This window comes from Ictidomys tridecemlineatus, chromosome 2, assembly GCF_052094955.1.
Source record: "Ictidomys tridecemlineatus isolate mIctTri1 chromosome 2, mIctTri1.hap1, whole genome shotgun sequence".
In the NCBI taxonomy this organism is placed as follows: Eukaryota; Metazoa; Chordata; class Mammalia; order Rodentia; family Sciuridae; genus Ictidomys; species Ictidomys tridecemlineatus.
This window is the reverse complement of record NC_135478.1, coordinates 52,394,477-52,417,019: the sequence shown is the minus strand read 5'-3', so window position 1 is coordinate 52,417,019 and position 22,543 is coordinate 52,394,477. Positions and strand designations below refer to the sequence as shown.

The following is a 22,543-nucleotide window of genomic DNA, read 5'->3' as shown; positions in this document are numbered from 1 at the left end:
TATTTTCCAAATTTTTTTTTTTTACCCATTTTATGTTCTCTATTTCATTATATTTAAAATGCTTGTCAGGAGTCAATGAAATGATTTCATAGCCCATCAATAGAACTGAACCCAACATTTAAAATTTGATGCCATAACAGAACCAAAAGTTTCTGACATCACAATACTAGACTTCTCACATTTTTGCATAAAATCTCCCACTGGAGTTTTCTTCCAAGGGAAGGGAGAGAGGTAGTTAGGAGGGAGAGGTGAGCAACAAAGAGACTTGTCAATCATGTGTCACCCATTAGAAAGGGCAGTAAAATTAATATACTAGAATGCCCCCATCTCAAGAAAGGCTTACTCAAAAAGGCAGACCTGAAAGACCTATGTGGGAGAAAGTCTGAGGCCTTTAATGAATGTCCCTTTGAACTGTCAGGAAGACACAGTTTTCCAACACTGATCCCTGGTAAAAGGAACACCTGCTTGGGTGCAGGACTTCTCTCTAATCCCAGTGACTTCAGAGGCTGTGGCAGATGGATCACAAGTTTGAAATCAGCCCCTAAGCAATTTAGTGAGCCCCTGCTTTAAAATAAAAATTTAAAAAAAAAGAAAAGAAAGAAAGAAAGAAAAAGAAAAAGAAAAACTCTGCATTTCTAAAAATTTAGGCACATTTTAAGATGGAAGAACAAATCATGTGGCTACTACTGAAATTACCTTCCACACACACAAAAAAGCATCATGTCTCATAGCAGAACATGGTCAAGACACTCACTGATCCACAGTCCTTTAATTAGATTTAACTTATTAAAAACCTGGGCATCACCACCTATGGCAGGACATCAGATTTGGCTTCTATGTGCATAATCGATTTATGAGCTATGAGCATTAATCACCATAAGCACATTAAAAGAGAAAGGAAGGCTAGGAGTTCACCAATGTACTAACTCGGAAAGAGTCTGAACAAAAACTTGGGTTACCATGGTGATTTCTGGGAGGGAAAGAAAAGGGGTCTCTTTAGAGAAGTGACTGATGCTATTTATTAATCTAGTCGCAAGTAATGTCAAGTTTTAAAGTTGCTCACAACACAAGAAAACCACCTTTTTTTTTTTTTTTAACAGCAGCCTTTTAATATGCTGGAGGAACCTGTTCAAAAGGCTTCAGCAGAGAAGTAACTTAGATGATAAATGTGTTCTTCAATCTGTGCACCAGTCAAGTAGCAATAAAATCAGAATAATTCATGCAAAAATTTTCATTATGTTTCTAAACATACTTATTTACATTTTAAATCACACATTAGACAATATGAAATATCTTTCATTTAGACAGGTGTGAACTAGGAAACAGATGCATTCATTAAACACGGAACAATTCGACGAATTAAAAAAAAATACTCAGAGAACTCTTTGGTTGAAGTACTTCAGCCACTGTTAACTTACTTGAAAAAATATGGCCATGGCTCCAATTATTCTGTTCTCAGAAATTGCAGTTTGAAAGCTGTCAAAGTCATCTGGATTGTAAAAGAAAATCTGCATCTGTAAAACAACAATTAAAAAATATATTAGGAAAATTTTTCAAACTTACACATAAGTAGAGAAGCGTGTGATGGACCCATATTCCCCATTAAGATTTAGCCATTTATTCATATTTTTCTTTGCTAAAGTATTTGAGAGCAGAGACCAGATACTGTGTGATTTTACCCCTCCATATGCATCACATCTTCTCATGTAACTACAATGCATTCACACTGCTCCAAAACAAATCATACCAATGCCTTCTCATTACCTACTAACCAGGTCATGGTCAATCTCCCTAATCAGATGCAAATTTTTAATGGAGTTAAATACCTTGAAGCAGAAAACTAAGTTTGTGAGATTCAGTCACATGCTAAAATTTTCATACTCAAATAGGGCCACCTTTTATAAATAACTTGCATATATACAAATGGGAATTTGAAGGAGTATTTCAGTAGCTTTGAGAAATCACCTAAAGCGTATATTCCAGTAAATCCACAAAGAAATATGAGAGGAATGATAACAACAGGCTTTATATTTTATAGTTTGCAAAAAGCTACCTGAGATATTATTTCACTTAATTATTTTAGCAACCCTAGGAAGATAAGGCAGACACTACTATACTCAGCTAGAGGCGAGGAAACAGTGGTTCAGGAATCTGACAGTAAGTTGTTGCCTAAGATTAAACATCAGATACAATGTAAATTCTAGGGGCTCTCAGAATAAATAAAATAAAATACCTCTTCTTATATTTTGCTGCTTATTCAAAAAGCAAAACACAAATGGATCAACTTAATATCACTAAGTCGAATGCTTGAATATACCTTGATATTGAAAAAGGTTTCAAGTACAACAGTGGAGCACAGAGCATTGCCCTGAGACCAACTATTTGATGAAAGGTCTAGCTTGCCCTAGGAAAGCCATTTTGCCAGTATCTGGTTCCTTCCATATAAGGTCAAGTATCTCCACTTGGTAGGGTGGTTGTGAGACTCCAACATGTTGGTGTCACATATAGCACTGTAGTGACACTGCCTTATTCACAGAAATCTTTTTAAATTTTTTTTTTCACAGAAAATCTTAATTGAGCTTTTCCAGAAATCTTCACCATAATTGCTCTTAGGACTATCAGCATAAGAGTCTCTACAAAAGAGTTCAATGTAGTTAAACTTCCTATTTTTCTGTTTCTCTATTTTACTTAGCTATTGGCCTGGAAGAAATCGGCACTACAGGTGCTGAACACACTCTTACTAAGTTTTACACAAACATTTATCCAGTATAGTAGTTTGTAAAAGTGTGTTTGCAAATGCAAAGTATGATGATAAATAATAATAATAATAATAATAATAATAATAATAAGGCAGATCCTTTAACAAGGCCTCTGGCCTGGAGCTGGGTTTCACAGAGATGTCTACATTTCTAAGATAAGAGAAGCTATCAAATGGGCTCCATGGTAACAGCTGGCAGGGGGAGGAAAGAAAGGGGAGAAGAAGCTTTCCCCTTCTCAGGAGTTGTCCTTGAAGGGTTAACTTGCCCAGAACAGTGAAAGAAAAAGCTGCTTTATGTGAACTTCTGCAGACTGGGAACTTCTGAGCCTCTCCCCTTATATGCTGGGTATCAAGTTATGAAACTACTTGAACTCGGGGTTCAGGGTATTAACTGATTACAGCAAAAGTTGTGTCCTCTGAACCTGGATGCACCCACATAAAACTGTTTCCTGCTATCTTCAGTGCCCTGCCTCATCTGTCCCCTACAACAGCACCACAGGTGGATCTCATCAGTGTTCCACAGGCCACCAACATGGCCGCTGTTGGTTACAGTGACTATATGGCAGACATCTTGAAATTTCTAATAAGAATGGGTTTCTAATGAATCTTCCAGGATGACCATATTCCTAACACAAAAGCAGATCTCCTTTCTCGTTAAATATTTTACCACTTTTCCAAATGACATGATTTCATCTTCTGTAATTGGCTGAACAACCTCATCCTAGATGGGAATTTGGAGATTTGACATTAGACAACAAATTCCCAGAAAGCAAATATGCCCCAGAGTGACTAGGTGAGGCACAGGTCCAAGGGTAATAGAGTCCTGATGACTGAATGAACCAAGATGCTAGGAACATAATATCATTATTCCCCCCCCCCCCAAAGAGTGAAATCAGGTAGCCCAGATCTGGTATGTTTCCAGGGAAATTTGGGTACCTCAGTAGATAAGGTTAGTGTTTTACTCAGGGTTATCTTCAATGTGACCAAAGGACCTGACAAGATGACTTGGAGAGCAAGTTTATTTGGGGAATCACAGTTTTAGAGGTCTTAGTCCATACATGGCTGACTTCATAGCTCTGGGCTCAAAGTGAAGCAGAACATCATGGCAGAAGGGTGTAGTGGAGGAAGGCAGCTCAGAATGTGACAATAAGCAAGTAGAAAGAGTGACCTCTGCTTATATCAACAAAATACAAACCCTGAGGGACCTACTTCTTCCAGCTCTACCCTACCTGTCTACAGTTACCACCCAGTTAACCCGTATCAGGATTAATACACTGATCACATGTCACCTCTGCAAATGTTTTTATTGTCTTCCAAATAAGCTTTTGGAGGCCACCTCATATCTAAACGACAACGGGTTAATTCCTCTGGGAGATTTTCTTTTTCTTAAAGCAAATTCTTTTTCTTAAGACTGTGCCCACCTATTCTGGCAGTTTCTTACAAATGTGTTGTGTGTAGGTTTGGACAGCTTTAGACATCATGAATCCATTCGATGGATTCCACTGGATGAGGTACAGATTAAAACAGCATAATACTGGGTGAATTGCTTTAGGTACAATGCTAGTCACCCAAGAAAGAAACTTCACACAAGTATATTGAGAAAATTACACTTCACTTTCCTTTTAAAACTCAGGCTCTCAAATTAAGTAGGTTCACAGATGGCTTTCTTATGCTTTTTCCCCTGAACAGGGATGGCGTTGTTTAATGCATCACCTGAATAGTGTGTGATACAAAATACTTTAAGACCTCTTCAAGGGCATTTTCATTTACAACTAGGTAAGGAAATGCACTTTTGGAAAATATGTTTGAGCCAGGGCTCCACCCACCTGGATAATAAAATGTCTCATCAAGAGAACAGAAGCACAGGTCGGAAATATCAATTTTCCTTGCTGTTTCTCTCAAGTTGTAGCCTGCTGAATTATGTTAACATTTGAAGCTATCTCAGAAATATGAAAGTAAATAAGGAGATGAGATTTGGCTGAGTGAACCGGACTTTGGCATTATTTGGTTGCTCTCGATAAAGAGAAATCCAGACCGAGGCAGGAAATATATTTTTCAAAGCCATCTTTGGTAGGTGTTTGGGCTGGCTGTTAGAGACCTTAAGTAGTAAAAGCCACTGTCATAATTACTCTCAAATAACCCAACTGCTAAACAAAACTAAAAAAAAGATCTGGCGAATACAATAGTAAAGTTTTATTAACTAGTCCATATAGCGCATGCTGAGTATTGTCAACTATTTATGTTTGGTACCATCGTATCTCTCTCTCTCTCTCTCTCTCTCTCTCTCTCTCTCTCTCTCATACACACGCGTGGGCACACACACACACACACACACTCACTCACTCTCACTCCTTATTCCCCCTCAATCATTTGGGAAATGCTCTATCCCATTACCAATGAATATATGTGTGTCAATTCTATGAATAATGATGTTCTCTTAGAGAACTGTAGTATAGTTATTAAAATTACCAGATTTCATGTTGATGTAATACAATCATCTAATTCATAGTTCATTGTCAAATTCTGGTAGGTGCCCAGAGGAAGTTCATTAGAGGTCATTGCTTGGTTCTGGGTCCAGGATCCAACTAAGGGTTAAACTTTGCACTGGGTGGTCTCCTTCTTTATACTGGCCTCTCCCACATCCTGCTTTTACCTAGAACAGTGCCTCAGCCGATGTCCTTCCTTACCCTTGCAACGGGTAGTGCATATCTCATGGTTTCTGATGATTAGATTCAGGGGTACCTTTTTGAGCAGGTCACCCCAGCAGTAATATTGTGTCTTCTTGCTGCATTTATCAGAGGCATATGGTGAGGGTTTATCCCAGAATTTAGGGTGTTTATCTTGACCACACAGTTAGGGTAACATTTGGAAACTTCTCCACTGTAAAGCTATTAATTTTCCTTTTGAAATTAGAAAGGACTTTGTAGGGAAACTCTTCAGATGACACTAACATCCTGATCCTCTTTCAATGTTCAGCCACTAGTTTTAGCATCCGTGGTGATTTTTAAACTCCACTGTTTCTTTCCTATTCATCAATGCCATTTCATAGAAGGAGAAGCTTTCCCTTCTCCACAGTTTATTTATTCATTTATTTATATCCATATGGACTCACTGCCTTTTGTTTCTATTTTATTCAAGCCACTATTATATCCATTATTAACACGGATGCTCAAATTGCCCCAGACTTGCCCAGGAGCAAAGTCTTTAAAAAGATTCCTCCGTTATTCTATAATGTTCCTATCAATTTTTTTTTTTAATTTTAGCATCTGGTTACCATCAGGCACAGATGTGCTGGACTCAATTTGTATTTTCCCTGCCCCAGACCTAGTATTAGCCATCCGAGGGAGTCCTGGTTCCTTTTATTGGGAAGTGCTATTTAAAGTCTTAAGTCACTATTTTTGAAAAATGTCTGGGAATAGATGATTTGGGTCCTTGTTTGTTTAAAAACACACCACAGTTTAAGGTCAGTGAATCTATCCTAACCTGAACCTCTCTGCCGAGGAAAGACAGCTGGATCATGCAGCATTCCGTGAGAGGTGCATCCCCTTGCCCACAGACACCAGCTACGGGCAGCTCAACTGAAAAGCCACCGACAGGCTGTGCACAGCAGGGCTCAGCCATGAGACCAGCTCTGCCAACATTCTCCAAGTCATTAGTGAAGACCACAGGCCTGTATGGATCGTCCCCTTAGGCCTGCCGGAACAGCTGGACCAGAAAACCCTCTGGGCATTTCTCTAGCCAGATCAAGGTGATGGAAAAAGTAGAGTCTCCCACAGCATAAGCTGATAGCTAGAAATAAGCCTTTCATAGGGGAACATCAAATCACATTGACATCTCCTTGCTGAACAGGAAGCGTGGACTAAAATACAGATAGAGGGAATGCCCTCCCAAGGACAGTGCCACCAAGAACCGGGAAGGAGGCTGAATGGGCAGTGCTGCCCGTGCTCCAGGGTGAGGGGCTGGTGGGACATTTGCGGAGTCACACAAAAGCCCATCTCTTTCCTTGTGTGAGTACAGTTTCCCCCTTATATGTAAAAGGACTCTTTTGGCAACTGATAGATATATAGATATATAAGCATATGATATACATGTATATATTTATACATCTATATATCTATCGATTGCCAATAGAGTCCTGTGTATCATATATATCTATATCCATATCTGCATGTCAATATCTAGATCTATGTATTTATCTGTCTATCTATCTATGTAGTTTCTAATTTGAGTAACCATCCATGTCAAGTTGAATGAATACAAAGCAACCAATCTGAAAATTAGAGTCTATAAATATACAGATTTATAAGCAAATGATATGTGCATATGTATACACTATGTGTGTGTATTTATGTGCACATATATACATACATATATCTGTTATGGTTTGGATGTGAGGTGTCCCCCTAAAACCCAATGCAAGAAGGTTCAGAGGAGAAATGATTGGGTTGTAAAAGTCTTAAACCAATCAGTGTTTTAATCCCCTGATAGGGATTAACTGAATGGTAACTGAAGTGGTGGGGTGTGGGTGGAGGAGGTGGGAATCAGGGAATGACTTGGGTCTATATATTGGTATCTGGAAAGTGGAGTCTCTCTTTGCTTCCTGATCACTGTGATATAAGCTGCTTCCCTCTGCTACCTACCCTTACCATGATGTTCAGCTTCAACCTGAGCCCCAAGGAATGGAAACAGACTTGTATGGACTAAGACCTCTGAAACTAAGAGTCCTCAAAGAAACTCTTCCTCCTCTATAATTGTGTTGGTCAGGTCCTTTAGTCACAGCAGCAAAAAGCTGACTAAAATAATATCATATGCTTATATACCGACATGTCTATATATCTATATCCCTCCCTCTCTCCCTTCCTCCCTCCCTTCCTTCCTTCCTGTTTGGTATTGTACTAATATTCATTAACAGTCAGTGCAGCCAGGAGCAGGGCCACATGACCATAAGTCCAAACTGAGGCAGGAAGACCACAAGTTTGAGACCAGCCTGGGCAATGAAGCAAGATCACCATTTCAAAAATTTTTTTCAAAAATTAAAAAAGAGCTGAGGATATAGCTCAGATTCAATCCCCAGTACCAACCCCAATCCAAAAAATAAAAATCTTAGTGAAGTAGGTACCATGATACTGTTCATTTTACAGGCAAAGGATTTTCAAATTTTACAATTTCCAAAATTTGCGTCTTTCTACTCGGCAAGAATATTTGCTCACTGCCTATTTGGCGTAAAGATACCATGACTTAGGAAGGCGCAGTCGATGTTCAGAAAGGCTAAAATATCATTAATGAGACAAGGTTTACTTTTTCTTTGAATACCAAAGTTGACTAAATGTATCACAAAAGGCCATGCTCAACACAGACAGACATTTAGTAACCACTGAATTAATACAGGTGCTGGGCAAAAAGGGATATTCTCTTAAAGGTGATTTTTCAATTTTCTACTACCATGGCTATGAGAGTTTTTTGTTTATTTGTTTTCTGGATTTTTGTGGGCTTTTTTGGTACCAGGGTTTGAACCCAGGGGTGCCTAACTACTGAGCCACATCCCCAGTTCTTTCCATATTTTTCTGTGGGGCAAGGTCTCACTAAATTGCTGAGGCTAGCTTTGAACTTGCAGTTCTCATACTTCAACCTCCCAGGTCGGTGGGATTCAGGCTTGTGCAATAGTACATGTCTGTGGTTGTATTCTTGAGTCAGCTCTCAGTGCCATACTGGAAAAACCAACAGTGTTCTCTGCAGATTGAGAAAGCGCTACATTTTCATTTTCTTTAGAAAACTTTTATGTCTCCCACACACACCCCACACAAAGCCCAAGAAAAAGTCATGATGAATTAAGTAAGGAAACAGGACACAGACAGCTCAGCAGAAAAGTAATCTAACAGAATAATCCAGCAGATCCTTCCAGGATGCTACTGGGATGTTTTAAGACAAAGAAGAAGACACAGGCAAAAGTTCCAGAAGAGAACGGCTAGAGACAAGGCATACACAGGAGGAGATAAGGAGAGTGATGAAAAAAAAAAAGTAAAGAACAGATTTAAAAATCATGCAGGAGGCAGCAGGTAACCATACTGAAAAAGTGAACCGTATTTTCCAGATCATGACTGGTGGTGACCTGTGGGCAGCCAGTTGGTACGTCTACACCCAGTCAAGGATCTGCTGGTTTCATTTTCTGGATGATTTGCATCGGGTGATGTCAGAATTCAGGCTTTGTGAAATAAGCTCTTAAGCCAACTTTATTTTTCAATTATGTTGGAACTTTAATAATATTAAGCCAGATCACACATGCACATGACACTACACCCTAATTCTGATCAAGCCTTCAGACAGGGATTTCTATGTACACAGGGTTAAGTCTGCCTAGTTCAAGAATATGTTCCTGGCACAGTAGTGTTCATTACCAGTACTACTAGTTTATTTCTGGGAAGAATAAAGTGAATGGGGGCTCTGTGTGGCTTGAAGCAAGGATACCTAAACAATGACCCCACAAACACCTTTATTAAGACTTTGCTATTTTTTTTTTTTTAATTTCTGGGTACCAGAGAATGAATCCAGATGTGCTTAATCACCAAGTCATATCCCCAGCCCTTTTTTTGTATTTTATTTAGAGTCAGGCCCTTACTGAGTTTCTTGGGCTGCACTAGGTTGCTGAGGCCAGCTTTGAACTTGCGATTCTCCTGCCTCAGCCTCCCCAGCCGCTGGGATTGAGGCATGTACCACCATGCCTGGCAAGTCTTTGCCATCTTTTGAAATAAAACACAAATCAAGGAGCCATCAAGAGACTGAAAGAACAGAGAAATTTAAACTACTGCAGTGAATGCTTGCAAAGATACAAACTCAGGCTCAGATCACTGTGAAATGGCTAGGTGACCCCAAGTTTGGTTCTGCTAAACAGAGATTAAGTTTCTTCCTTTCTCTTTAAATTACAAGAAATTCAAGCCATTTTCTGATGACCTGTGGCCTAAAATTTTAATGCTCAAAAAAGATTTGCCCATTTGACTTATGGAGAAAATGATAAAAACACACTCATTACATGAAGATACATAATATAAACATGAGTTCAGGACTTTTTAGAGTTTTTTAAATTTTTATATTAATTAGGTATATATGACAGCAAAATGCATTTTGATTCATTGTACACAACTGCAACACAACATTTCATTTCTCTGGTTGTACACGATGTAGCATGGCACCCTATGTACAATCTTACATGTACCTAGGGTAATGATGTTTATCTCATTCCACCATCTTTCCTGCGCCCCCATCCTCCCCACTCTCCCTCCCCTTTGCCCAATCAAAGTTCCTCCATTTTAAACATGCCTTCCCCTTCCCCTTTCCGTTTTGGATCAGTGTCCACTTTTCATAGAGAACATTCATTTGGCCTTTGATTTTTGGAGATTGGCTAACTTCACTTAGCATGATATTCTCCATCTATTTACCTGCAAATGCCATGATTTTATTCTCTTTTAATGCTGAATAATATTCATATATATATATTATATACACCACCCTTAGAAAACTTGGAATGGAACCACCATTTGACCCATTTGTTTTGAATGGGATCACTCCTCCATCTATACCCAAAGGACTTACAATCAGCATAGGATAGTAACACAGCCACATCAATGTTCATAGCAGCTTAATTCACAATAGCTAAACTGTGGAAGCAACCTAGGTGTCCTTCAATAGATGATATGAAGTTTTTAAAATTCCTTATCACCTTTTTAAAGAATCTTTGCTATTATGATAGAATTTGATGAAAATATTTTGTAGAGGTCATGGTCCCCCAAAAGCTCATGTGTGAAAGAACACAAGAAGGCTTTGGTGAAATAATTGGATTATAAGAGTCTTAACCCAACCAGTGAATGAACCCCTGATGGGATTAACTGGGTGGTAGCTGGAGGAGGTGGGTGCGGCTGGAGGAGGGGGCATTGGGGGTGTGGCTTTGGGGTCTCTATTTGTCTCTGGAGAGTGGAGTCTCTCTGCTTCCTGATCACCATGTGAGCTGCTTCCCTCCACCACACCCTTCCGCCATGATGTTCTGTCTCACCTTGAGCCCCAAGAAATGGAGTCAGCTGTCTGTGGAGTGAGACCTCTGAAACCCTGAGCCTACAAATAAAAGTTTCCTCCTAAAATTGTTCTTCTCAGGTCTTTTAGTCACAGCAGCGAAAAATCTGGAGCTTTTGGGGGACCCCCTCATATTCAGTAGATGTGATTGATGTCTGGATCAGCTGACTTTATAAGTTGAGAACAGATTACCCTTCATGATGTAGATGGGTCTCACCTCATCTGCTGAAAGTAGGCAATCAAGCCAGAATGATATATATATATACTCCCATCTGCATATCACCTGATAAAATGATTCTGACTCAGTTATCTTCTGAGCTCCTTTGAGCTCTGATCTCTATCAACTGCAGTCTCCTCTTTCTAAAGGCTTCTCCTAGAGAACACTACCCCTGTTACAACCCAGATCACTGTCTTATACACTATGGAATAATGCCTTGAAGTAGGCAAAATTGGATTCTAGGAAAGGAAGATCACACCCAATTTGTATATTGAAGATGCCTGAGCTCTCTAGAGCTCAGTGTCCCCTTCTGCAAATCAAGGTCATGCTCTCCTGTAATAAACTTACACCAAGCACATGCTTTTGATACAGCAAACAAAACAGCTTTCCTTTCCTATTATTATGGATCCTGATGACTTAATGAGCAGAAGGAATATGTAAATTAAGATGAAATCAATCCCTTTCCACGGGCCAGCCAATGTTCCAAGTCATGCTAGGGCAAGCAGCAAAGAAACCAAGTGTGGGTTTCATGCAGTCTTCATCGGAAGAGTAATTTTAGAAGAACCAAGCTCCTGAGAACAGTAGGTATCTGGCATCTTTGCAGGCAATGCAGCATTTAAATAAACGTTCTGAAAGGTTTGCTTTATACAATACCATTAATCACAGAGTGCAAGGATCCTTAATTATTTCCGTTTTTTTTTTTTTTTTCCACTTGCCCTGTACTGTGGAATTATCTTCAACTACCTGAGAGCATGGATCCAAGGTTTTGGAATGGAAGAACCCAAAGTACATACCAGGGCTATGAACCCTACAAACTGGTGCTGGGACAATGTGGGGATTCCTCACAAAGTCTCTGTGTGTAACTTGTTTATTTCATTATGTCTATTCAATAGTTGATTTTCAGAATTTCTGCCTCAGTGATGCATCTGATTAATCAAATAAATACTTAATCTTGGCATTCTTCCTTTGATACAGAAGAGTTCAGGCTGTTGACTCCAACAGTAGGTTACATTTTTCGGGAATTCACAAATTTCTGATACTTAAGTCACTTCTTACAGTTCAGCCTAAGTCTGGATACAAATACGGGGGGTGGGGGTGGGGGTGGGGGCTCAAGGTATAGCTGTATCATGACCATATTCCCATATCATGTATTTAGGAAAGGGGACAATAAACTACAGTTCTCCCACTTAACAGCGTGTTTCCCAGTTGGTTACCCTCTCTGAGCCTGATCAACCCCATGACAAACCAAATGAAAACTCTATCAATGGGTTATAGTAAGTTGAATGTAAAAGGAGTCAAGTAAAGCACAATTCACTACGTCTGTCTGGCACACCCTAAGTCACCAGTTTGTTCAACTACAAATAAATTAGTGAAAGGGCCATAAGCCATGTGCCCAAAATGGAATCAATCCACACGAGAGCCAACAACCAAACGGCTGAATAAATTACAACAGTTTTACCATAGAAGGTCAAAAGAGACACTGGCCTACATATAGTGAACACAGATGAATCTCACAAAAGTGAATCAAGCCACATGGATACATGGTGTTTTGGTCAATGTGCTGTCATCGTGACCAAAATATCTAATAAGAACAACTTAAGAGGAGGAAAGATTTATTTTGGCTCATGGTTCTAGAAATTCAGTCCAAGGTTGGCCAACTCCATTGCTCAGGGCCTAAACTGAGGCACAATATCATGGCAGAACAATGTGACAAAGGAAAGTGGCTCCATGTCATGGCGGCAAGAAAGCAGAGAGATGGGAAGGGGCCACCCCCATCCACAGAAACCTCCCGCTGACCCACTCCTCCCATCTGTCTACAGTTACCATCCAGTGAGTCCATTCAAACTAGGATGCACTGAGTCGGTTACAGTTCTTACAACTGAATCATTCACCTCTGTATATTCCTGCATTTAAAGGAACTTTTGGGGGACCCCCTCATATTCAAGCCTTAACCGATGGAAGGGAGAGATTGAAAGAGGCAGGTGGGCCAACAGGAAAAACTCATGCAGCACGAGGAAAACTCAGTGGTTAACCCAACAGAGTCAGTAATTAGAGAAGGTGTCTGGAGCTGTTAATAAGTTCCTTTGATCTAGGCATTGGCTATGAGGGTATGAGCACTCATTCAGCTTTACACGTATTATTTCCTCCATGCATATGACACTTCAATAGTGAGTAAACAAAATTAGCAAAACTGTGCTTTCTGAAACAAAACAGAGCCGTCTCAGATAACAGAGCAAGGCCAGAGGGTCTGCTTCCCGCTTCTGCACCGGTTCTATTTGATTTAGGCAACTCTACACCTAAGGGTAGAGCTAGATTAAATTTATCTGCTTGGCAGAGCAAGTTATAGTGACGGGTCACCATGTGTAGAATCGTTCCAGCTGAGGACCCAGCTAACTATTATGTGCACCAGGCACGCCCATGTCCACCCTTCCCTTGGAGGCAGACACCACAGAAGAAGACTAGAGGCAGCTTCATTCCTAAAACATTCCAAGAGGTTGTTTAAATATCCCAACCCCACCCCAAAGACTGGGGATTAAACCCAGGGCTCAGGCATAAGCAAGTACTCTCTGACCAAGTGACACTTGCAGTCCTTTTAGAGACAGGGTGTCTCTAAGTTGCTGAGGCTGGTCTTAAATTTGCAGTCACACTGCCTCAGTGTGTCCCCAGTGGCTGGGATTACAGGTGTGCACCCCCCCCCACAGCTAATGTAACCTAAATCTTAACATTGCTTTACATCAATTAATTTCTTTATTCCTTATCACCATTTTCAGGGGGAGGTCCTACGGTTTTTCCTAGTTTATAGAAAGGATATGAAGCCTGAACCACTCTGTCTTGTCTGAGCAGTAACAAAACTGGGATTTGAATGCCAGCATTTAATTCACTGACATTGCTCTACCAAACAACATCCTATTCAGAATTATCCTTCAACAATGAGAACTACCAATAAGTTATCTCTAGGATCCTAGCCCAAAGCTTCCAGAGGAGTGGTTATCTTAACCTAGGGGCGATTCTATAGACCAGTAGAAATTCGCCTAGCCAAGTCTAGCGATACCGTGGGTTTTTGCTATGGGGAGTGCTACTGGCATCTAGTGGGAAGAGGTCAGGGATGCTGCTAGGCATTGCACAATGCACAGGATAGACCCCCCCAAAGCAAATCATTATCTATCTGCAAATGTCAATGGTGCGGAGGTACAGAAACCCTGCCCTATGCTGTCACATGAAACATCTTCAATGCACATAGTTAAAACACTATGCTTCTCTTTCCCTTCCCACTACTACTGAGGTGTGTTATAGTTTAGATATGAGATATCCCCAAAAGCTCATGTGTGAGACAATGCAAGATTTAGAGGATAAATGACTGGATTGTGAGAGCCTTAACCCAACCAATGAATGAGTTTCTGATTAACTGAGTGGTGGCTGGAGGCAGGTGGGTGTGGCTGGAGGAGGTGGCATTGGGGGCATGGCTTTGGGGTCTATATTTTGTATTTGGAGAGTGGAGTCTCTCTGCTTCCTGATCACCATGTGAGCTGCTTCCCTCCACCACACTCTTCTGCCATGATGTTCAGGCTCACCTGAGTCCCAAGGAATGGAGCCTGCTGTCTATGGACTGAGACCTCTGAAACCATGAGCCCCTAAATAAGCTTTTCTACCCCTACAAAATTGTTCTGGTTGGGTCTTTTAGTCACTGCAGTGAAAACTCTGATTAAAACAAAGGGAGGAACAAGTCATCTATAATGGGGCTCACAGACATCAAGAGTATTTTGTCCCTATCCATAAAATAGTAACTTCACAGGACTTTTACCTGGAGGTAAAAACCTAATTCTTGAGATTATTATGAAGACTTTCTTTTCTATCCAAGCCACACTTCTGTGCTTGCACAACTTCTCTCTCTCCCCCACTACCCCCCCACCTCTCTCTCTCTCTCTTTAATTTGGCAACGTTCATCAGCACTGGGAAAAATTCAACTTTCTGGGTATCAGAGCACCCCTGGTTTTCTGGAATGTGGTAGAGCTTACTGCCTTGGACACCGTGCTGGGGAGGGCTCTCTAGGTGCATCTGGAACTTATTTGTATTTCAAAAACACAAAAATCACCACCGCAGTGTTTGTGCTCTTTGTAATATGAAACTTTTTAGAAATTGCTTTGTACTTGGGAGTAACAGCCACATGATTCACCATGAAATGAAGTCTGGAAAATCATTTTGGATAAATGGACCTATAAATTCAATAGAATTTCCATGACAACATAGACTTCGACACTCAACCACAAATAAAAGGTTACAAATCATTCAAAACCAACCAGGAATCAGCAATATGTCTCCCGTTTTGAAATACAAGAAACCTGAAATATAGTTTATTTTTTACTTACTCACCCAAATTCCCGTTATAGTTCTTTCCTCACTTCCGATATTGTATTTTCTACCCCATAAGAGGTTCTGGGGGAAACGGCAAGGCCATCAATTTGCAATTAAGCTAAATAAAATTAACACAGGTGTCGAGCTGGTTGTATCCCCTCCCGTTCTCCCAGCTTGAGGCTTCCGAGAAAGCTTGTGTGCTCAGAAAACCAGGGGTGCTCTGATACCCAGAAAGTTGAATTTTTCCCAGTGTTGCTGAACATTGCCAAATTACAGTGTTCATGAGAAACAGGTTTATGCAGAACATTTCTGAGAACACACACGCAAGACAACCTGGAGGCTTCCCAAAGGCTTCTGAATTCTATAAATCTAAACCACACACTCTGCTGTCCTCAGGAAAACCTCCACCATGAAGCATTATTCAGATGAGGTGGGTCAACCAATCTAGAGCATCTGTTCTTTAAAATAGCTCCCTGGTCCCCAGGTCATCTTTTTATCTCTTCTGGAGGTCCCCTCATTATGGGCTCATCTGGATACGGTATTGTGACCTTTCTGAGTACTAGCTCAATGACACTGGCCTCAGAGTCAAGCACACAGTAAGAACTCATTTAATGACAGTGGAATGTGTGAATGGGAGGTATTCTGTCACACAGGAGGAAATGCATCTCATTTCTCCATTTTGTCCTTTTTTTTCATTATTCGGTTTCCCATATCATAAGCAATATTTGTAGCTGACTGTCAGAGGAGCAATTTCTTTATTGAGCTCTGGATCTGGCTTCCGGCAGGGTTGCACATCCCCCCAAATATTCCACACTGCGGTACACGCGTGTGCTGGATATCATCTATCACTTTTCATCCGAGAGATGTACGAGTCTATGACCACATGCTGATCCCCTTTAAGATACATTTTGAGCCCTGATCTCATAAGGTCTGGGGCATTCCCTGGAATCTTCAAGGCCAGAAAAGTTATGAATCACTACTGTTAAACGCTCTGAAAAAACCAGAGTGAGCACAAAAGTCCTTCTCTAGGACACATACACAGACGTGGCTCAAACCATCTCCTGAAAAATATGCACCTTGTACACTTCAATTAACAATGCAAGGAAAAGCCAATCTTCCCACACCTGTGTTAGTCAGTTTTCCATCACAGGGACCAAAATACCCAACCAGAACAACTCAGAGGTGAGAGGAATGTTTATTTTGTCTCATGGTTTCTCAGTGCAGGGTGGGTGGATGCCATTGCTCCAGGCCTGAGGTGAAGGAGAACATCATGGTGGAAAGGCATCTTGAAGGAAAGCTCCTCAGCTCCTTGCAGCCAGGAAACAAAGAGAGAGCTCAAGGAGACAGGAAGAAAATCAAGTCCCCAAGGACGTGCCCCCTAGTGACCTATTTCTTTCAACCACTTCCTACCTGCCTATGGTTAGCACCCAGTACTATATTCAAATTATTAACCCATCAGGTGCATGAACCCCTGATTAGGTGATAAGAATAAAATCTTTCTACCTTTGAACATTCATTCAGCAACATAAGCACTTTTTCAGGGGACTTTTTAATATTTAAACCATAACACTGAATTTATAAACTTCTTATTTTCATCCACTGGATGAACACTTCTGTTTCATTTTAAATTTTCCTAAAAACAACCAATAGGTATAAAAACCACCAATAGGTATAAAAACCAGAACTCATTTTTTTTTGTTAAGTTTCTTCTAATGATAACCCCTTCCATTGTTTAAGGAGGCTATTTATTTAGAAAAATCAATGATTTGCCACAAAGCTGAAAATACAAAGGCAAATATACAAATACTTTTGCCCCATCATTTTGGTCTAATGAAAAAAAAAAACCAACCAATCCACCAACCCACCATCAGTATGTATGATAAAAAAAGAAAGAAAGAAAGAAAGAAAGAAAGAAAGAAAGAAAGAAAGAAAGAAAGGAAGGAAGGAAGGAAGGAAGGAAGGAAGAAAGAAAGAATTGATGAAATAACTTATCAAAGGGGAAAAGAGAATGAACTACAGGTGCTAACATTGAAAGAAAAATTCTAAAAGATAAATCATAAATGGAGAAGTCAACATACCAAATAAATACTGGGTGGTCACATCTGATTTCAGAAATACCAAGCATGATAATGCCATAATCATTGAGCACACATATGCACAGACAGAGCTAAAGCGAGGTGAGCCTGGCTCTGAGAAAGTGACACAAATAAACGGGAGAAATCTCAGGGGAGGAGAGGCGGATTGGTTTGAGTCCAAAAAAGGTGTTTATTTTATCACAACCCAAAATACTCTGCTGGCTCTAACAGCTCATTAGTTTAAAAAAAAAAATCCTTTTGAAATAAGAATAAGGAAGGAAGGAAGAAGGGAGGAAAAAGGAAAGAGAGAGAAATTGAAAAAGAAAAGAACACTGAAATTGAGAGAGAGAGAGAGAGAGAGAGAGAGAGAGAGAGAGAGAGAGAGAGAGAGAGAGAGAGAGAGAGAAGGTGAAGCTAATAGATGGAACTGGGGACTCGGCTCAGAGCACCAGCCTCATCAGCAAAGTGCTCCCAAAGAATGAATCTGTCAGCCACAGTGACACACAGCTCAGCATCACTGGGAGTGTGATCTTCCTTTATTCCTGATCTCTCTTTGACACGACTCACTCTTCATTTATTTCTGACTGCAATGAAACATAACTACTACACTGAAACTGCAAAGGAGGCAGAATGAGAGAAAAAGAGGGAGCTACCATTTCTGATCCACGGAGGCTGTTTAATTCCTTTGACACACTGACTCTGTTGAAAAGTCTATTTATTTAGCCTAATCACTGGTTACTTATCCAGCCACATCTCTGGTCAGAAAGACACTAGAGAATCAGGGAGCAGAACAAGGCCCCTCAAAGCTGGGCAGAGCATCAGTGTTGCCAGTACACGGGTGTTGAAGTCAGCCTTCTGATGCTGTGACCAAAAGATCTGAGAAGAACAACTCATAGGAGGAAATTTATGTTTGCTCATGGTTTCAGAGGGGCCTGAGTGTGGTGGGCCCTCATGGGGAAAGGGTGTGGCAGAGGAAGGCAGCCCAGGACATGGCAACCAAGAAGCAGAAAGGGAGTTCCCCAAAGGCACACCCCCACTGACCTACTTTCTCCAGTCATCTCTGTCACACTCTATCTGCCTATTGTTACCTCCCAGTTAATCCATTTAAGTGGATTAATCCACTGGTTAGGTTACAACTCTCATAACCCAATCATTTCACCTCACACGCAAGAATTTGGGAGACACCTCATTTTTAATCCACAGCAAGCGGGTAAAACATGGAAGACATGATTTAGAAGCAGGCTGTGGAAGAAGTGGTAGAAGACCTTAGTGGTTTGGAGGACAGGTCTGCCATCACGGTACCTTTGAACATAGTTCAAAATATTCTTGGCTAAAGGATTCTCCTTTCCAAGAATTCCTCTTAGATTGGACTTTGGGTTTCAGAACCTCATAAGCAGAGAAAACATACGATGGAGTTGAAAATACACTGTCATCAAAATTTTTTAAGCCAGGCATGGTGGCACATACCTGTAATCCCAGCCACTTGAGAGGCTGAGGCAAGGAGGACTGTGAGTTCAAAATCAGCTTTAAATTTAGCAAGGCCCTAAGCAACGTAGAGAGACCTTGTCTCAAAGTATAAAAAGGGCCTGGGATGTGGTTCAGTGGTTAAGCACCCCTGGGTTCAATCCCTGGTACCAAAAAATAAAAAATAAAAATTAAAAAATCTTAAAAAAAAACAAACACATATATTTTTGTGGAATCAGTTAATTGATACTGAATCATATATTACATGACTTTAAAGTCATATTTATTTTTTTATTCTTAATCTGATTCATGTTCTCCCCCTCCAACATTTTGTTGTGACACAATTTTAAATATAGCAACATCTGCCAACACACGCAGGCGCGCGTGCGCATACACACACACACACACACACACACACACACATTTACCACATCAATTCCACCATTAACATTTTAATATACTTGGTTTTCAAACAATAGTTCATTCCCTTACCCATTCATCTAATCGGGCACTGAATTTTAGTATGTGGGGTGGACCCCACTGGCACTCTAACATTCTAACATCCAGTTGGTGCCAAATTAGTAACCTTGGCATCCAGAGGAAGCCAAGCAGGGTTTGGGTCCCAGCCAGAGGATGCACTGCTGGAGTGTAAAGGGGTTAATAACTCTATTAATGAGGGCGTCTTGAGACTCTGATAGATAAATCTCAGCAGGCAACTGCTAATAATTTAGAATAAAAACAGAGTTTCAGGGAGAGGATTAAAAACAAGAAAATATCAAAGCCATGCTTTATGAAACCCAGAATCTGCAGGAGACAGTGTCAGCCAATAATCATGTTATTGACTGGCTCCATCCATGACCTATCCTGGTTAGCTAATATAGAAAACATCCAAAAAGACTGCATGTTAAATAATTGTGCTCAAACACTTGTTTCTTTTACTTGTCTTGGATCTATAATACATAATGTAAAAGTGAACACGCCCAAAAGTCTGCCCAGGAAGCAGGCCTGGTTCATTATCTATAAACCTGAGAATCATCCACCATTGAGAGCCGTGTTCACAAAACCTCCTGCCCAAAATCTTAATGAAGAAGCTATTTTAAATCAAAAGATGCTAAAAACTGGCTGACTCAGTTGGGCTTCAAGCAGTGCTGTGGATGTTACAGGAGCGATTCAGGAAGTTCAAAAGCCATTATTTATGACAGCAAAAGACTGCAGGCAGATTCACTATCAATAGGAGAATGACTAGACTAATTAAGGGGCATCCATACTGTGAAATATTATGCAGCTGTTACAAAAGAAAGATGTCAATTCTGTATCTGATATGTAAGGAGGCACATGATAAATTGTGAAATTTAAAAGGCAAGTTATGAGCCAGGCACAGTGGTGTATGCCTATAATCCTGAAGGTTCAGGAGGCTGAGGCAAGTGGATCATGAGTTCAAAGCCAGCCTCAGCAGCTTAGTAAGGCCCTTAGCAATCCAATGGAGCCCTGTCTCTTAATAAAATATTTTTTTAAAGGGCTGAGGAAGTGGCTCGTTGGTTAGGTGCCCCTGACTTCAATCCCCAGTAACAAAAAAAGGCAAGTTATGAAAGAGTATACACATGCTCACCCTACTTTTCCAGTAAAGGCATGAGAAAACACACACACACACACACACACACACACACACACACGGAAAAACCTGAAATAATGTATAAGAGATTTCACTGCAGTTATCTCTGAGAACAAAGAATGCAGAGACTGAGATAAAACAATGACTTCAACTTTTACTCCACAAATTCAGTAAACATGTGTCAATAAAAAGAATTTCTTCATAAATATTTGAAGTAATAAATATAAGTCAACAACTTCAAAGAAGGATGGAAACAGGAACCAAACAGCACCTGGATAGTAGTAAGTTCTGTTTTCAACTTTAACTAAATACTGACAGAAGAGTGCACAGTTCTAAGCGCAATTGTGAGTAACCTCAGTGAAGTTTCAGAGCCCATGTAACCAACATCCAGAACAGGAGATAGGCCACTTCTGGTCCACAAGATGTACCAAGTGCTCTCATCTGGTCATTATCCCCAACCATCAATATCCCCAACCTTGAATCACCTTTCCTGACTTTCAGCACAGAGATCCATTCTGACCAGATAACTTTGAAGTTCACTCTAAACATGAGATTCTATGATGCTTTAAATCCTCTTTCACACCACGCCTCAGTCCACATTTTTTAAATAAGGTGGACAGCTGTAAGATCAGAACTTGGGTTCTTACTCCCTGTCCTGTTTTACCAACATTAGGACCTGGGGAATGGTATAAAAGTCTTGGAAAACAAACGTGAGAGCTATTTTCAAGATGACTACTAGTAGTTGGATGAAATGGGGGTTCCAAGGAAACAGAATTCAAGAGACTCAAATCTCAAAACCATCATCTGGAATTGTGTGCACTTCACTTAAGCAATAGCGCACAGAACTAGTGCTTTAAGATTAGGGAATTTTACTTCCACGACAACACTAGGGGGCACTGTTGCTACCTTGAGTTTGAAGACAGGCAAGAACATGCTGGTGAAGTCAGGGCCCTTTTACAGGCTGTGTCTTCCCTATAGATTCCATACTTCACCAGGCCTGTCAGACACTATAAGCTCATCTGTGACTCTGCCCATCAAGGATGGAGTTCTGGGATTCCTTAGTTCTTTCTGGTCTGATAACCACTCATGGGCAGGTGACAGGATGCACCAGGAGACACAAGGATGCAGTTCAGAAGTTGCAAGAGCCTGGCCCTGGACCCAGAGCTCAACGGCAATGAGTTCTGACAAGTGGGGGTTGTTTTCTCTCTTTTTTGGCCTGGATCATTTTTGTCTCAACAACTTTGGGCAGAATAAAACTCTTACCTGTGGGATGTTCATACTGACTCCAAACTCCAAGTCCCTCTGTCTACTAGGGTCCCATTAAGAAGCCAGCTGACCCTTCTTCAGCCCAGGACAGACTGCTATCAGCACACTTGGAACATCGATTTCCCAGATCCGTAAATGCAGGGCAAGAACAGAGGTCAGCACAGTCCATAGGCAATATTACTTGGACATGAACACAAAGAAGGATGGAGATATGGACTTAGGAATAAAAGAACTGCAACATTTAAAGTGAACATCCAAACATCATGCTCTTCCTTCCTGCCATAAAGCAATGTATCCTCCCTTCAAAAATTATTTAGTATACAGTATACTCATGTATTGAAATATCACCTGGTAACCCAGAACTTTGTAAAGCTTAAAAAAAAAAAACCTACCAGAGTTCTATTTTTTTTAAGTTATACGTGGACATAATACCTTTATTTTATATTCATGTGGTGCTGAGGATCAAACCAAGTGCCTCACAAGGTGCAAAGCAGTACTCTACCATGAGCCAAAACCCCAGCCCCTTTGCACAACTTTAAAAAATTTGTAACTTTAAAACATTAAATTACAAACTTAATAAAATGAGGTTAGGAATGGGTTTTGTACCAGACTCTACACAATGAAGACACAAAACACAGTGGAGAATCTTGGCTGGTTACACACAATTTTCTGTCCTGCCTTCAAAATTGGGTAGAGAAAGGCAGGAAGGCTGGATCTCTGGGAATTTTCACGCTAGG

The 22,543-nt window shown here is 40.5% G+C and overlaps 1 protein-coding gene across 2 annotated transcripts in view; it reads right to left on the bottom strand.

The window, feature by feature from the left end:
• Nucleotides 1-22,543, bottom strand: part of Ptprg (protein tyrosine phosphatase receptor type G) — a 707,393-nt gene that overhangs the window by 212,376 nt on the left and 472,474 nt on the right. For both annotated transcript variants that reach the window (XM_078038562.1, XM_078038563.1), the window contains exon 5: nt 1,419-1,514. In XM_078038562.1, the coding sequence (XP_077894688.1) occupies nt 1,419-1,514 (96 nt within the window). The remainder of the gene's footprint in view (nt 1-1,418; nt 1,515-22,543) is intronic.